Source organism: Pogona vitticeps, chromosome 12 (assembly GCF_051106095.1).
Source record: "Pogona vitticeps strain Pit_001003342236 chromosome 12, PviZW2.1, whole genome shotgun sequence".
NCBI classification, from domain to species: domain Eukaryota; kingdom Metazoa; phylum Chordata; class Lepidosauria; order Squamata; family Agamidae; genus Pogona; species Pogona vitticeps.
Window position 1 is genome coordinate 5604342 of NC_135794.1, and position 16639 is coordinate 5620980.

Below are 16639 nucleotides of genomic sequence, written 5' to 3' on the forward strand. Positions count from 1 at the left end.
TTAATGGTGGTTATTATCGTGAAATGTCATCTCCCTTTTTAAAGGTAACTGCAGAGTCAGAAATCAATAAGGTTCAGTTAAAGACTAGGGTCTCCCCTACTAGCCTTCCCTCTCGTACAGATTCATGATTGCACAGAAATTCCTGTCCGAACCAGACCCAACCTGACGAATGCTTGTTTGCTTTACAAAGGTACCCAGGTGTGCTTGTGGTGTTTCTTTATCATTCCATCGGTGGCACTTTCGTAAGGTGTAAATGTATTTAGCTTAAAACTTTAAGAACACTTTAAAAAAACATACTTTAAAACTAGATGCAAGATTGGGGGGGGGACTCAGAATCTAAACACCGGCAACAAAGATACTGGGCAAAGAAACAGGTGATTTCTGCTTCTGTGCAAACCCATATATGTGTGCTCAGAAGGACATCCTACAGAGTTCAAGAGGAAAGTACACATAAAGCTCATGGCCTTCATGACACAGACTTTACAAGGCTATACCACCGAACAAGGATTTTGATGACTGTTGCTTTATTAAAACAGGGTGGACCACCTACCTGTCTTGTAACTCTGCGACCTATATATATCCCTGAGTTCTTTCATAAGTCGATCTGAAGCCTGGACGGACCCAGAAACTGCACCCTGAAAGGAAGTAAAGGGAAATAAAGGATTTCTAAGGTTTTCTTTATTTAAAATATTTTTTACCTGACTAGATGCAGCTGCATCACAAGCGATCAGCTTTTCGAAGACATGTCACGTGACGAGGACAACAAAATGTCTAAGATTCAAGTTGTTTGCAATGCCTTTGATGGTCAGGTTAGCATCCTTATGTGTTCCAACCCTTGACAAGGTAAGCTGCAGAGAGTGAAATAGCAGGCACGTTAGCTTTCATTTCCCTAATACCTACTTACATTCAGGTGGTCTTGTCTTTGATTCTTCCGGATTTTTTCCAGGATTGCCAAATTCTCTTTTTCTATGCCGTCATCCTCAGATTTCTTCCCTTCCACAGGTTCTTCCTCCTTCATCTCATAATGATCTAGATCAATGTCCTACAAGGCAAAAGCAACACCCTCATTAAGAACAGCAGCAGCAACAACGATGGCAACACGCTGGTTTCTTAATGTTCTGAACAGCAGTGTTCCTCGCCCTGGCTGAAGAGACATCTACAACACGTGGAGTGCAAAGAGCAGCATCTAGCTTTCCAGCAGCAGATGCAGAGGAGTAACAAGGGCTAATGCGGTCCCCATAACACTAACTCCAAATCTGTGCTGTTGGGAGAGCTGAAGGGGATGTGTTAAAATCAGAGAAGTCTATGATTCTTATGTGCCCAGTTTTTGCCTACTGGAGACAGAACAGTGCAGGGAGAAGATGTGCTGCTCGAAGATAAAGGCTCTTACACATCTTCTCCGTACACCTATTTATCTCAATGAAGGGTGGTAAGAGTCTTGAAAGTCGACACAATGTGCTTCCTAGGATGGCACACAAAATGTTTTACAAGAGAGGATATTGGTGCCCATTCAGTTACAAGCTTCCAGCTCTTCTTTTTCTGTTGGGGACTAGAAACAAGGAATACCAACAAAAGAGAATAGCAGACAACAAAATGCACATACTTCACCCATGTCTTCCTCCTCCTCTTCTTCTGATGTGACTTCTTCCGTTGTTCCATTCTGGAAGACAGCAAAGGGATTTTAAGCAGGTGTCAATTGGTGGTTTGTTTGTTTGTTTGTTTGTTTTTAAAAAGAAGAACTGAGTAGGCCTAACATTACAACTAAAGAGGCTGAATTTCAGATCAAAAGCTCTAAGTTTGAATCTCACTACAGTACTGCCAAGTCTGTACTGTGGCTTTAGACCAGATGCGATGGCTGGAGCCTCCCATCTTCACTGCAGGGATAATACTCACTTAACATTACAAAACAGTTGTGAAAACAACAAGGCAATGCATACGAAGTGCATTGAGCACCCACGTGCAGTCCACACATGCAAAGCAAATAGGAATTTGGCTACTGACTATGAGGAAAAGCACACACAAAATTTAAACATATTGATGCACTAGTTTTCCTGGATATACAGTATGATGTAATTAATAGACAAGAGTGCCAGATGAGGATGCAGGAGACTGTTCAGCAATGCAGGGGGCCAGGACTGGCAAAATCACTCCCTATACTCTAGCCCTATTAGATCACTGTATGGGTTCCAGCTTGACAACAAATAACACAACAGCACAGCTTGATGAATTGTCAACACAAGTCCCAAGTGCAGTGACCAGAGATGACATTGCCTCAGTAAGGCAGTAGCGTGAAGGTTATAATTCTGGTCCTCCTTCTCTCCTTACTAGGCTTAAAGATTTTCAGCTCTTAAATGGAGAGAAAACATATTTCATAAGCCAATTTGTTGGATAGGCATATAAAAAGGGGGGGTAGGGGAGAGCAGGACTTGAAAACTTCCCCCTCCATTGCTGAGTTGTGTCGCAGAACTAAAAGGGCCTTTGTCAGCAGGTCCCATGTGGTTCAGTAGCATTTCAAGCAGAGATAAATGTAATGTCCTCATCACGGATAACAAGAATGCCTGCTTAGCAGAAGAAAAGCCTGCCATTTACTTGCATAGCAATGACTTGTGTCTTAGTCACCTTGACACCCTAGAAAGAAACTTTGCATTCATACGTCTGATACGCAGGCTCTCCATGGAGGTGGAACAGTCTGTCTCCAGAGCCCATGCATCTGCTTTTCAAGCACCACATATTTACCTGGCCCGTTGGCAACGGCTGGTCTAACATTTCGACATCAGGATGCTGAGGAAGATTGTATAATCTGCAGAGATCACATATCAATCGTTTCAGCTGCTGGAGAAGCTACAAAACAAGTTTAAGGGTGTGTTAATGGTTTAGGTTAGGTGGTAGGAATTTTTTAAGCAGAAGTTTACCAAGTTTCAAACTGAATAAGCAGTTCTAGTTTTCCCCTAGAGGTACAACTAACAGAAGATCTTCCTGTAAATGCCTATAATAAAGGTGTAGGTCTACCAAGTCATTAAAGCTCTATGTTATTATCAGATTTTCTGACTTTCAGATTAATGGCATTTTTCTTAGCAACATCCTGTCCTCCCCGGTGCACTGCTTGAACAGTGCCAGTGCACTATTCAGCAACTGGACGTGGGAAATCTACAGCCCAGGCATGGAATTTAAGCATGAAATTTAGTGGGTGACTTTATCAAACAAAAAGAGTTTCAAAGTAGGTCGAAAGACCAAGAAGGAAACTCCCTGACCGATTTCCCCAGGAAGGGAATTCCACAACTCTGGTGCCATCATAAAAACATCCCTAACACCAACAGCTACCAATCAGATCTCATCTATCTAAAATTTAAAGCAGTTGCTGCCATTCAGTATCAACAATACTGAGGCAAACATATTAATGACTCATTATTCTATGTCAGGAGGGTTGTGGTGGTGCGAGGGATGTGGTGGCGCTGTGGGTTAAACCGCAGAAGCCTCTGTGCTGCAGGGTCAGAAGACCAGTAGTCGTAAGATTGAATCCACGCGACCGAGTGAGTTCCCGTCGCTTGTCCCAGATCCTGCCAACCTAGCAATTCGAAAGCATATAAAGATGCAAGTAGATAAATAGGGACCACCTCGGTGGGAAGGTAACAGTGTTCCGTGCATAAGTCGCGCTGGCCACGTGACCACAGAAACTGTCTTCGGACAAATGCTGGCTCTACGGCTTGGAAACGGGGATGAGCACCACCCCCTAGACTCAGACACAACTGGACTAAATGTCAAGGGGAACCTTTACCTTTACCTATTCTATGTAAGATTCCTCCATATGATTTTAGCCACATGACTCCTCTTTTCCTTCTTACAAGCATGCATACGCAAGTCAGGCTGGGCCTGACTTGTGCCTGTAGATAAATGAAGACATGCTGAGACTATGAACTATGTCAGCTTTGGAGACTGATGGTGTTACCAAAACTTGACATTCAGCAAAAGTGTTAAGAGGGTTTTTATAAATAACCCAGAGGTTTCACATAATTAGATGCCCTACGCGCATAAATCCAATGGGGCCTGTTGCCATTCCAAAACCAAGCTTCACACTTAGAAAGTGTGCTGATGAGAAACACTGTCCAGTAAGAATCTCTGCTATCTCAACAATCCATTGAAATACCACCAGAGGATTCAACAGGAGCCAGACCTGCATCACAACAGCCAGATTCATTCACCACACACTAAAAGAAATAATAATGGGTTTGCAATAATCACATTGTAAAAATCCAAGGTCTGATTGCATATTTGGCACCTGGAACAAGTTTTCTACCCTGTCAGATTAGCTAGCAATGCGGGCTTGTTTTTCTCCCCACTATCTTCTGTGACTTGGCCCATTTAATTTGCTTTGCCATCTAGAGCCACCTGCTGAATAAGCACATGGATGTGGAATACTGTTGCCCTCCTAGGTTAAGCTTCCCCAAGTTAGCTAATACATTCCCTTTCAGATCTATGAAAGTTAGGACATGTTGATCCCCTGTCACTGTCCTGGCTACTCCCCACTCTGATTGTGCCCTATAATTAATGGCTGGGGGAGGCTGAACTAAAGAAGTCAAACCTTTTAATGTGACCATTACAGAAAGGCCACCACTAGCTAAATTGCGAAAGTTTATCTGAATCTGGGTTGTTAAAGCACACAATGAACAACAAGACGGTGGAGTTTTGACAAGGAGATGCTCAGTTAAGGCCAGATCAACGGAAAGGATTTAAGCGCTCTCTTACCAGAGTATTGCTCTTCTTAATATCTTCTAAACGCTCCAACACTGAAGTCAAGTTAGGGTCATCTGATTCCACAAACCATATTGGCGACGAAGAGGGGTAAGACTCCTGTTTAGATGAAGACAGCAATAGCAGGCATTGTAAACACAGAAATATACATTCACATTTCAAAGTCTTGCAGTAATTGTCCTGGTTGAAAAGGTCTGCAGAATGGATGCCCACTTTATAATGTTTATCCACGTGGAAAAAAGAGCATTTGTTTTATGTAGGGAACACAAAAAACAAAGCCTTCATGCAGATCTTTGCCGTCTCAGCTTGATCTTATCATAGAGACCCAGAAAATCAATGATTAGTGATTCAGGAGACCTAATGTGTAGTGCAGTGAAAGGTTTTGTTCAAAGGATTGCTTCAGTCATCAATCTGAATGGAGACTGCCGCCAAGAAATCTGAAGAAGGCAGAGACTTGGATGGGCAGCCATGAAGGAATGGGAAAAGATAATCAAGTGTAAGGATGTGTCACCGGAGATGTACGGGTGTGAAAACTGGGCAGTAAAGAAAGCTGATGGGGAAAAAATGATTTGTTTGAATGGTGCCAGAGGAGAACTTTGCAGATATCCTGGACTGCCAGAAAAACGAACAAGGGGAGCAAATTAGAGAGCCTGAGTGATCTCTCGAGGCAAAAAAAGATGAAACTGAGCACATCCCGAGGCGGCAAGATTCTCTAGAAAAGGTAATAATGCTGGGAAAGATTGAAGGCAGAAGGAAAAGAGGAAGACCAAATACAAGATGGCTTGACTCCCAAAAAGAAGCCAAAGGCTCGAGTCTACAGGAGCTGAGCAGGACAACTGAGGACAGGATGTTTCGGAGACGGTTCATTCATGGGGTCACCCTAAGTCAGAGGCGACCTGAGGGCACATAACCTCAACAGTGTCTTCCAAAGTGGGGGAGCAGAACTGGCTATGGAGTTCCAGGAAGCAGCCGAGGAGAATCAGCATCAACTGATCAACTGGGTCAAGGTCTTCTAGTCTTGCTTCATTTTTTCTATAGAAGCAGTTCACTTTGTTCTCAGAAATGCTCAGCAGGCCAGAGAAAAATATGATTCTCTACACCCAACGAGGTTGATCTAAAGCAGTGTAGATAGAACACAGACCTCTTCATCAAAGAAAATTCTTTGTGGGATTATTTCAACAGTGCTTTCTGCTCCAAATCCACTTGGCAGGTGTAATTAGCTCCCTACTGTAAACTCAGCCAGTGAGATGTAGTCCTGGGTGGCCTTAGGCCATTCGTGCTCTCTCAGCTTGATCTACCTCACCGGGTTCTTGTGAGAATAATTGGGGAAGACTATAATGTATATCACCCTAAGTTCACTGCAGAGAAAGCAGAATATATAGGAGTTAGTGAATAAGATAGGAATCTATATTGTCATCATCTAATTACTTCAACAAATAATTATGCAAAAGGTGAACAAGTTGGTATGCTTAAAATGATATGGATCTAATCTATCCCACAAAAAAATTCCCATTCCTTCAAAAAAAAGAGTATGTTCTCATACATATAAGGACTTCTCAAAACAAGGAGGAGTTTGGCATTTTTAGCTTAGAAGAAAATCAGGGAAGGGGGGCCATCCAAAAAGGTATACACAACTATCTGTGATATTGGATAATGGGTAGGAATGCGGGGGGTCCCTGCTTCTCTCATTATTCTGTAATCAGAGGTCACCTAATGAAGTCAAACAGTGGGAAATCCAGGGAGATAAAGGGAAGTATTCCACGACACATGTTTAAATTACAGAATTTGCATCCCCAAACAGTGGTGGCCTCCAACTTGGATTGCCTTCAAAGATAATTAATCAGATTCATAGGAGGATAACACTATCAGTGATTATCTAAACTGGTTAAGGAAGCTAAGCCTTCAAAATAGCAGTCGCTGGGGAACAGGCCAAGGGAAAGTCTTATCATGTGTGCAGTCTTCCCGGAGGTAGCCCGTTGCCACGGTGGGAACAGAAGGCTGGACCAGATAGGCCTCCGGCCTGATCTTGCAGGGCCTCTTCTTATGTCCTGAACCCCAGAGAGCAGGCACTAATGAGCACAGAACACTGACTGAGCTATACAAATTGTCTGACCGCCGCACAAAGCAGCTTTTTATGCAGAAATTTTATTCAGACCCTTGTTTATCCTCCACAAACTACATCTGAAAAAGAATTATGGCCAAGCATAACAAACCTGCTCCCTGCTTCATTAATGAACTTGCTCCTCTCCAACATCATAGGCATGAAATGATTCCCCAGATCAGCATTTGCCAGGTTTCTTAGCTGTGTCAGGCCTAGCTGTCACAAACAGCAGATGGAGGTAGTAAATCTGTTTCTGGAACATACCACATCGGCTTGCGAGTAGGGGCTCCCACGGTCAAATGTTCCTCTCCATTAACAAAAATCCCTGCCCAAAGAAGACTAAATACATAGTCAAGGAGAACAGTCCTCCACCTTTTCCAGTTTCTATACACCTAGAAACATTTGTGCAGCAGTATATAGCTGGTTAACCAATGCTATACCTGTACCTCACATGCTGTTGAGCAGAATTAAGCCTTAAAATAAACGATGCTGATATTTGTTCTGCGGCATGTGCTAAAACAAACACACCTAATGACCAACAATTTTGTAGGCCTCTAGATCAAACACTACTTGATTTTTGCTACTCTGCGCTGACCCTCAAAAGGAAGTGAAAGTTGATACATTCAGGATTACTTAAATCATCTTCTCAGCCTTTGCCTTCTCCCTTGCAATATCTACCAGCTTGCAAACTGCTCTTCTCATTACTTTATGTTCCTGGAAGAGCTGGAGGGAATCAGCTACTCATAATGCAATTAGGGCCATAACATCCTACCAGCGACCCTTCGTTGTTGTGGTGGTGGTTATTTTTTTGCAATAGGGGCTTAATGAAGTTACATTTTGAAAGAAATGTAACTAACAGCAAGAATGCGTGTCTGTAAAGAGTAACATGACACACAAACACACAAAGTTAAGTGAACACAAAAACAGGCAAAAGGCTGAGCTAAATCTACCAATGGATCTCCGAGCGATCTGCATGGCTTTCCAACTTCTACATTTGTTGGACAACAAAATGCTGTCACTAGCACAAATTAGACAACTGAAGTTAAGAAAACTGGGAACAATTAAGAGTGGACTTCTGTGTAAATGTCCTGTGGCGGGAATGAAAACAAATCCCTAGTCTCCGAATATATTTGAATGCACCCAGGTTGGATTATCTTGGGATTTTATAAAAAAAAAACTTTATAGAGATCTGACCTTGCTGAAGTCTGTATATCCTTAGTTGTGGGAAACAGAGTCTATTTGGACCAGATGATATAGTCATACACGAGGGGAGCTGCTTTGAGGAAGCTATGCAGTTCTGGCCAGTAGTTTGATGGGGGGAAAAAACCCACTGGGAATTCTTTTGCTGTATATGGTACCTTTAATTCCACTGAGGAAGAAGGAAAAGGACATAATGAAGAGCTGCTAACAGTTCTGTCCTTGGGAGACTCGCTACTCTGCATTTGACACCTGCATCACTGCGCACAGTCGCTAAGATTGTATAAGATGTAGAAATGAAAATACTAATATTCAGCTTTGAAACAGAAGTATGAACCATAAGAGATGTTGTGTTTTTTTTACAAACTGCTTTTCTGTTTCTGCAAGAAAACTACAGCCACTCTACTGTACAGTACAGTCCACTTTCATCCTACCCACAAACAATCACACCTTTGGAAACCTATGCATTTTCTCCAGAAGGCTTGTATATACCCCACCTTTGGCCTGCAAGAGTCCCCACGGTGGAATATTGACAAATCCAGGGCAGCCACGGAGCAGGGAGTGGATGCTGCCCGTTGATACGCAGCCAAATTCCTTACTGACCACTGAACAGAAGGACACAGCCCTAGAATTACATCCCATGGCATAAAATGCCTATGACAAGCTGGCACAGCCATTTTCAATTATCCAGTGTGTTGAAGGCTTCATCTGCTTCTTGCGTAAGAACCAGACACAAACACAATTCTGTGCGGCCGGGACAGTAGTTCCAGGCGGAACAGACCATTCCTTCTTGAAGCAGCATGAGCTAAACTACATCTCGTTGGCTGTAAACAGTGCGGCGCCTCTGTATGTGGAGACACAGGGATGCTGTGAAAAAGTGAAATTTTGGGCCAAAGTGGGGTGGTAGGTGCCCAATAGGCTGCCTGCTGTAATTGCCCACAAAGTTAAGAGAAATGAACAAGAGGTGTCTTAGATTTTCACTCCCTGGAAAACCTCTTAGGATTCACAGGGTCCCTTCTTATTAACTGTAGTTGCCAGGCAGTTAAAAGTTTTCCAGAACCAGGCATTAAAGACATGCAAACCTACTTAAGAGTAAATTCTGTTGCACTCCATAAGATTTATTTTTAATATGACATGATTAGGAGCATAAATTATTACGCTGTAATTGTTTTTATATTAGCACTGATGTTTGATTAGTGAATATATTTAGATGTTTCGCTTACTGTATTGTTTTATGTTGTAAACTGCCCAGAGTGGTCTTTGGTTGGATGGGCAGTATATAAATTAAATAAATAAGTCAGATCAGTGATGTGACAGGATTTGACAACTGCACTGGGAACTGAGTTCAAGAGATCCCCTTTCTATCATCAGTCTCATCTGTAGTTTCAGCTACCTGCTTGACTCTTCCCATCATATCTAATAAGAAGTATTCTCTGAAGTTTGATAGGTAATGGTGCGGCTAAAAAATATTGTAAATAAATATTGTAAATAAATAAGTATGGGCTAACCTATTTTAGTATATAGGAGATGCATAATACTGTGTATATGAAATATTTCTTGTAGAACTGTATTAAATATCTTATCAAACTAAGATATTTAGGTTAATAAAAATATTTTTCATGTAGCTTTATACATAAATATGTGCTTACCTTGTCTATCAGATAAACCTTACCCTAATCGAAGAATCTTTGTTTAACAACAGGGATCTTTATTTGAAAAAATTAATAAATAAATACATTTAGCTATTTGTTTGGAAAGTGTAAATATAAGATGGCCACTCAAACTGGCCATTTGGACTGTGGGTTGGTAAATGAAATCACAACGAGGACGACACCTCAAGAGGTCTCCAGGATCCCTCTGGCACCACCCTCATGCATGATGAGGTTTCCTCACTGCTTGCAACAGTGGTGGCTGATATTCAGAGACCGCCTCGTAGCATGGCTAGAATTTCTATGTTTATATAAACCATCCTATGTTTTCCCAACCTGGAACAGCTCATTTGGGTTCCTAGTGGAGCATTAGCTCTAGAAAACCACTGTCACAACATCACCAGGGGAGACCTTTCAGTCTCTCTGGATGTGCAACATCAAAACTGACAGCTGCCTCACTGTCCCCTTATCCTCCCCAGCCCAACCTGGCTTAGTGACTAACATACAGAATAAATGAATGTCTTCTGGTACACTGGCTTACAGAAAGCCACAACTAAATATAGTATCACAAACAGCCACCTGACAGGGGTATAACATGCTCAACCGAAAGCTCTTGCCCCATCCACAGTGGATTGCCGCATTAATGTCCTTTCCTCCTTGTCAATAATATTACACCCTATCTAGAATATTTGCACAATGCCAAGCCATGGCTTTGCAAGAAGTTATGACACAGATGTACAAACTACACACACACACGAAAAGAGTTACTCCCACTCATACCTGTGTGGCTTGACCAGTACGTGTGGGAAGCTACTAGCCAACCTTGTCATTTGCTTTCTTGTAAATGACCTGGGAAATGAAAACTACTAGTATGGAATATGGTTGTTCTTGTAAATAAGTCCAGATGTTACAGCCTGAAAATAATTTCCACTGGGAGGTGGCAGAGGAAGAAGCCTTCTACCTCACCAGCCTAGTACATTTCTCTGCTGGAAAAAGCTCCTCCCTACTTCTGCTTATCTGCTCCTCTGCTTTCAAGCAATTCTTTTTTGGCAATGGCCATCAGATACCACCAAGCAAGTGTTATCTAGGCATCCAGCTGTAAGCAAGCAGGCTATACCAGTGGCTAGTATGTGTGCATCAATAGATAACCATTTTAGGATTATTCAGGTCCTGTCAATCTGGTGCCGACTAATGACCTATAAATGCCTTGGGCCTAGTTTAGCTTAGCCATCAATCCTCGACTCTTTCAGACTCAAGAACCACCTTGGGTCTTCAATTTGCAACGGAGAACCCACTTTTACACATCTCTGAACCGCACATCACTCGACCTATTTTTCTTTCTAGCTGTCAGAAGGAGAGTGGGGTTCTGGTATCTTTAGAAGATGCATGGAAGAGGGAACTATGTAATGCAACTTGACATTTGTGGCTATTGGAAGTATGTATAGTACAGCGGCTCAGAGACTGAGCTCTGACTAAGGGTATCCCAAATTCAAGTTTCATCTGTCAGGAAATGCCTAGGTAGCATGCAGCAATCTACTACACTCTCATCTGAAATGATGTTGACCCTACTGCATGAGGCTGTTACAAACAGAAGAAAGCATGACAAATTGCCAAGCATCATTATTATATTTTGAGGGCGACACCAAGTGAGCCCCTCTTTTTAAAAATCTCGAAACAAAGAAGCCAATAGTAATACTACTGCCATGGCCCCAACTTAGGTCATCCTAAAATGAAGCATGGCAATGTAAGGCAGCTAATGCTTCCAGATATTTTGGACTACAGTGCATATAAATCTCTGCTAGCATGGGGAAAAGATCAGGATTATGGGAGCGCCAGTCCAAATCACTGGAGCAGTGAGACAACAAAGATAAGCATCTTTACCATCTATATACCGACACCACGAGCGCTGGCATTTGCTTCAACATTCAAGAATCTTTCAAAAGCACATTTTACAATGGCTTAACTTTTCTCACTATTGAGGAATTTGTTCTTCTTCTATGCATCTCAAAGGTACAGGGGTCTGTCCATGAATTTATGGCATCTCCAGTTTAAAGGATGAGGCAGCAGGGGATACAAAACTCTTTTCTACCTGTGACCTGATGGATCTGGCACCAATCAGAATAGACCATTTTAGGCTCGATCATTGTTTCCTACCGTGGCCTGCTCAAACTCCAAGGAAGGGATGTGTCCAACAGTTCAAAAAATAATTTGTTTCACCAACTTAAATATGTTTCTTATGAATGGAACTGTTTTTGTTGAAAAGCAGTTGAACAGTGGGAAGGCGTGAATGTTTCTCGAATATTTTTTTGGAGGGAAGGGTGTGTGTGAGATGCCAAAGGACTCAGGAACTGCAGGGCTAGATGGAGAAACAAGAAGCCGATTCACATAAAAATCTCACTTACATTCTATGAACTCCAGATTCCTTAGATGGGGAATTGGCATATTTTTCTCTTGTGTCTTTTAACTACAGAAACCCAACAGACACATTTTTTTCTTGGTGAAAAGATAGAGCAACAGGAAACGTATCACATTCTAGAATTCTAGAAACAGAGTGGTGACCTTATGTGGCTTCTTGTTTCTAAAACCAGAGCCTTTCCCTTTTGGTAGGGCTCCTATATCTTTAAATGCAAGGTGGAATCAGAAAAAGGCACACTCATTAAACCCCCTCAGCAATTAATATGTGATTTGAAAGGCACAGCTGCTTGTATGGTTCATCCCAGAACATCTTTCTCCAAGACCTTGCTTTACTCACCCCTGACAGATTATCTTCTTACTAGCTATTCAGTTCTGCTTCCTAGGCCATGCTGGACCCCACATAGTATCCTTCATTACACAGGGGTCTTCCCCCGCCAATCAACCCCATTTTTTTCCAACAGAAAGCTTTCGCAACCCTTAGGCTCAGTGCATGCTTTCCTTAATCCACCTCCCACACACAAAGCCTTCCCCTTTCTCAATTTCCTGTGTTTTCTACCCAATCTTCTCCTGTACATCAATCCATTACTGACTCTTGGCCACCCTGACCTCTGACCCCTTTTTTCACTCAAGTCTACCTTGTTAACTCAATTCCTTCTGTCTCTAGAGCCAGGTCTAGGTCCTTATGAACTGACCTCTCACTTCCCAGAGAGAAAGACAGACTGCAAACATTCCAAACATGCTGCTTTTGAACTCAAGTTGTCCAAGAAAGTTGCAAGGAGGCACATCTTGCTCGTTAATAAAAGCCAGAGGCTTCACAATGTATGAGCCCTGGACCCAGTTCAGAAACCATGCCTAAGGCAAATAAACTCTGGTGCCTTTTTTTCCTATTCTGACCTTCCCGGTACCAATAAAAGTACATGTTTTAGCAAACAATGGGCACAATCCAACAGTACAAGGTGCAATGGCATAAGCTGTGGCAGCTAATTGCTGCCAATTAATAGCTACAATACATAACAACTATAAAGCAATAGTATTTGGCCTTCTAGATGTTTGGTACTTTAATGCCCAGAAGCCCTCAGTTAGCTTGGATCGAAGCTCTAAATATTTGGAGGACCAAATGTTAAAAACCACTGCTAATATGCTGTACAGAAAAAGTCTGTTACCTCAGAATACTGTACATTTTTTGCAATCTTGCCTAACGTATAACCTCCCTCCTTTGTCTAACTTGCCTCAAATACATATTCCTGTATTTAAACAAAATTGGGGATTGTCAATCTCAAATTGGCCTTTTCAGTCACACTAGATGCTGTTCCAAGACCTCTATTCAGAGCATGTTACCCTAGTCTCTCGAGACTGAAGGATGCCTACACAAGCAACAGCCATCCATATTTTTCCAACATTCTAATCTGCTTTCAAAAAAAAAGGTAACAGCCTTTTCCAGCCTCCATATTGCTCAAGTTTCAGAACATACGCTAAATATTTTTCCGTTAAAAAAAAAACCCTACACATCTCTATTAATAAATAAAACACTCACAGAAGCTGAGGAGTCACTATTATAAATGGGTAATTCTTGGCTTCCAAACAAGCATTTTGTCAGTTCATGCCTCGTTTTAAAAGCAAACTACATTTTCAGTAGCATGTGCAAACACTGTGTCTTTTGTGGGCTTCCACCTTTTCTAGGTTGGGGTGAAGATACTTAATTCTAGCTCATAGAGAGGTCACTTTTCTCACATTGCAACACTTCTGTTCTAGCTTTAAAACAAAATCAAAGTTGGTGGAATGGAATCATTCTTCTAAAGCTTCTGGCTTTATGGACAAAGCTGTCCATTCCAACACCTCCTAAACTTTAGCAAATTGAATAGCAAAAGGGGAGGAGCACGCATCCTTTCTGATGGGTATTTCCAAAACCTAAGTAATACCTACAGATATTTGGTTATATACTGTAAGTGGAAACAGAGGGTGAAGGGAAAAAAACTATCACAACTTCAGAAAAGGTAAAGTAGCAGGTTGCTGTGGTAATCTGTTGTATCAATTTAGGTCTGAAAATGTCATGTAGCACCTATAAGACTAATTAGTTTTTTTCATAAGCTTTTATGTGTCTAAGCACACTTCTTCAGATAAAACTAGCTGGCTTTATAGGTGATATCTGACTAGTTCTGCTACAACAATTGCCCGGCAGAAGAGCAAAATGTCAGAGTTGTGGGTTGTTGGGTTTTTTTAAACAGAAAGAGAACGGAAGAGTGGCTCTTTTGCTTTGAAAGGAGACTTACGTTCTCAAGCAATCAAGCTTGAAACTATGAGAAAGTTCAGAACCTGCACACAAAACCCGCGCAGCGTATCCATGTGATGGGAGTTATGGATGAGAGAAAAGATGTCTAAGAACCACCTGAACCACAAACAGATCTTCTCATAGGTCAAAAGAGGGCAATAGGCGTGAGTGGCTGACATGCAAAATGGCCCAGATTCCTTCCACAAGTTCAACTGAAGTTTGCATCCATCAGAGTGGAACCAAGGAAGGACAGGACCTGAACTCTAGTCTCTGGTACATATCTGACCAGAGTGGACCTTATCCCTTGGGAAAAGGCGATCAATCACAGCTAGATCAATCAGTATTTCCACCCTCATCATCACAGAAACCCCCCAATCTCTTGGCATCCTATTCCTAGAAGCACATGCTCCCACCACCTTCAAGGCGAGTCACTCACCACCCATCTTATTCTTGTGATCCACCCCACAATCCTAACCCCAGTCTTTCACTGCTCTGCTGCTGGGCTCTGTAACAGGAAGCTATGCCTGAAATAAAATATTTTTTTTTAAAAGGATCCCTTCTCTAAAAAAAACAATGGCCCTCCTAAATTTTCCTAACCATCAGTCCTAATTCTACCCGAGCCTTCACCAAACTGAATACAGTATCTAGGATTAATCCCTTCCCTCTCTTCAAAAACAAGTAGCCGATCTTCGTCTTCGGAAGGGTCTCCAGGGTCATCTAGTCCAACCCTCGGCCAAAGCAGGAATTATTGGCCGACTGACCTCGGTCCAAAACCCTCCAAATCAACACCTGCCAGAGATGAGGGACCTCCCCTCCAGGTCCCAGACCTTTGGGGTGACCCAATTCCTTCCCTCCTCTCCCTTCCTTTATTCCTGCCCCCACCACTGAAGCTGGGGGTAAGACTCGAACACAGCCCCTTCCCCAGCTTACCTCCGCCGTGGGCCACAATTTACCCCCGGAACAACGACCTCCGGCTCAACCCTCCAGAGGCCCAATCCCCCCAGGGGGACCCATTTCCCTGGCCCAAACTACTGAGCTCACACACACACACACACACCCCTCCAGATCCATCAGCTTCCCTGCTGAGGGATCATGGGACCTGGAGTACCCCCCAAACGAAGCCCTCAACAGAGGAGGCCGAGGGGGCGGGGGGACACACGCAGCCTTTTCCTTTCCCGGTGTCTCGCCACTCCCTTACCTCGGAGTAACTACCTCGGAGTAACTACCCCGCCAAATCCTACAGGGGTTTTTACCCCCTTCCCTGAGAGGAAGCCGGGCCTTTTGAGGGCTCACCGTGATGTTGCAGTGGATGGTGAGCGGCTGAGGCGGCGGGCCCCCTTCCCCGGCCGGGACGGGGCTCTCGGCCGCCGCCGCTGCCGCCGCCAAGGCCGCCGCCCTTGCTCCCGCTCCGGCCTCGGTGGCCGGCGTGTGGTGGGCGGCGCTGGCCGTGTGGCGATGGTGGTGGTGCTGGTGCTGGCGGTGGCTGTTGTGAGGGGCGGCCGGTGGCGGAGGCGAAGGGAGCGCCACGAACTGGCAGTGGAGCTCGTCGAGCTTCCAGGAGACGATGCGGAAGCGCTCGTGGTCTTTGCCGAAGATGGACTCGAGCAGCTTGAGCTCGGCCTTCAGCCCTGACACCGACATCCTCGCCTCATCTCCGGGGCCCGGCGGCCTGGGCCTACCGCCGCCACCGCCACGGACGGCCGCGGGAGACGGGGACGACGACGACGAGGGGCGAGGGCGGCGGCGGTGGCGACGATGCCGGGGCGGGGCAGGGCAGGGCGGGGAAGGAGAGCCCGGCGTGAGAGGAAAGAAGGGAGGCCGGCCTCGGCTTCTTTTTCTTCTTCTTCCCGCCCGGCCTCCCTCAGCTTGGTGGGCCCTTTTCGCCCCTGGGGAGGGGGGAAGAAAAAAGACGATGAGGCGGCCCCGAGACTCCTACAGCTTTCTCCTCAGGACGACGACGACGCCTGAGGGGAAACCGGGCTCCCGTGAGGGGAAAAGAGGAGGCCCGAGAAGAGACACCGACGACGACGACGGCCGTGCCTCGGAGGCCTGGCTGGCTGGCCTGGGCCGACCCCCTTTCCTGCCTTCCTCCGAGGGCCGGGTCCAGGCCCAACCCCCGGGGAAGAGTGGGAGGCGACCCCCGAGACGCGCCGCGGCCTCTCCTGGCCTTTCGGGGCGGGAAATAAACGGCGCCGCGAAGCTCCGGGTGCTTGCCTCCCGCTCCTTTCGGACGTGTGAACGCGGGCCTTTGGGGAGGGC

At 44.3% G+C, this 16639-nt stretch overlaps 1 protein-coding gene across 2 annotated transcripts in view; it reads right to left on the bottom strand.

Annotated features, from left to right (window-relative positions):
- UBE2Q2 (ubiquitin conjugating enzyme E2 Q2) overlaps window positions 1-16303 on the bottom strand; it is a 34453-nt gene extending 18150 nt beyond the window's left edge. The window contains exons 1-6 of one of the 2 annotated variants that reach the window (XM_072982255.2): window positions 15674-16303; window positions 4744-4848; window positions 2737-2841; window positions 1604-1660; window positions 905-1042; window positions 551-635 (exon numbers count right to left, since the gene is read on the bottom strand). In XM_072982255.2, coding sequence (XP_072838356.2) covers window positions 551-635; window positions 905-1042; window positions 1604-1660; window positions 2737-2841; window positions 4744-4848; window positions 15674-16021 — 838 coding nt within the window. In that variant the 5' untranslated portion in view covers window positions 16022-16303. The remainder of the gene's footprint in view (window positions 1-550; window positions 636-904; window positions 1043-1603; window positions 1661-2736; window positions 2842-4743; window positions 4849-15673) is intronic. The other variant, XM_072982256.2, reaches the window with a different exon arrangement.
- Window positions 16304-16639: the final 336 nt, after the last annotated feature.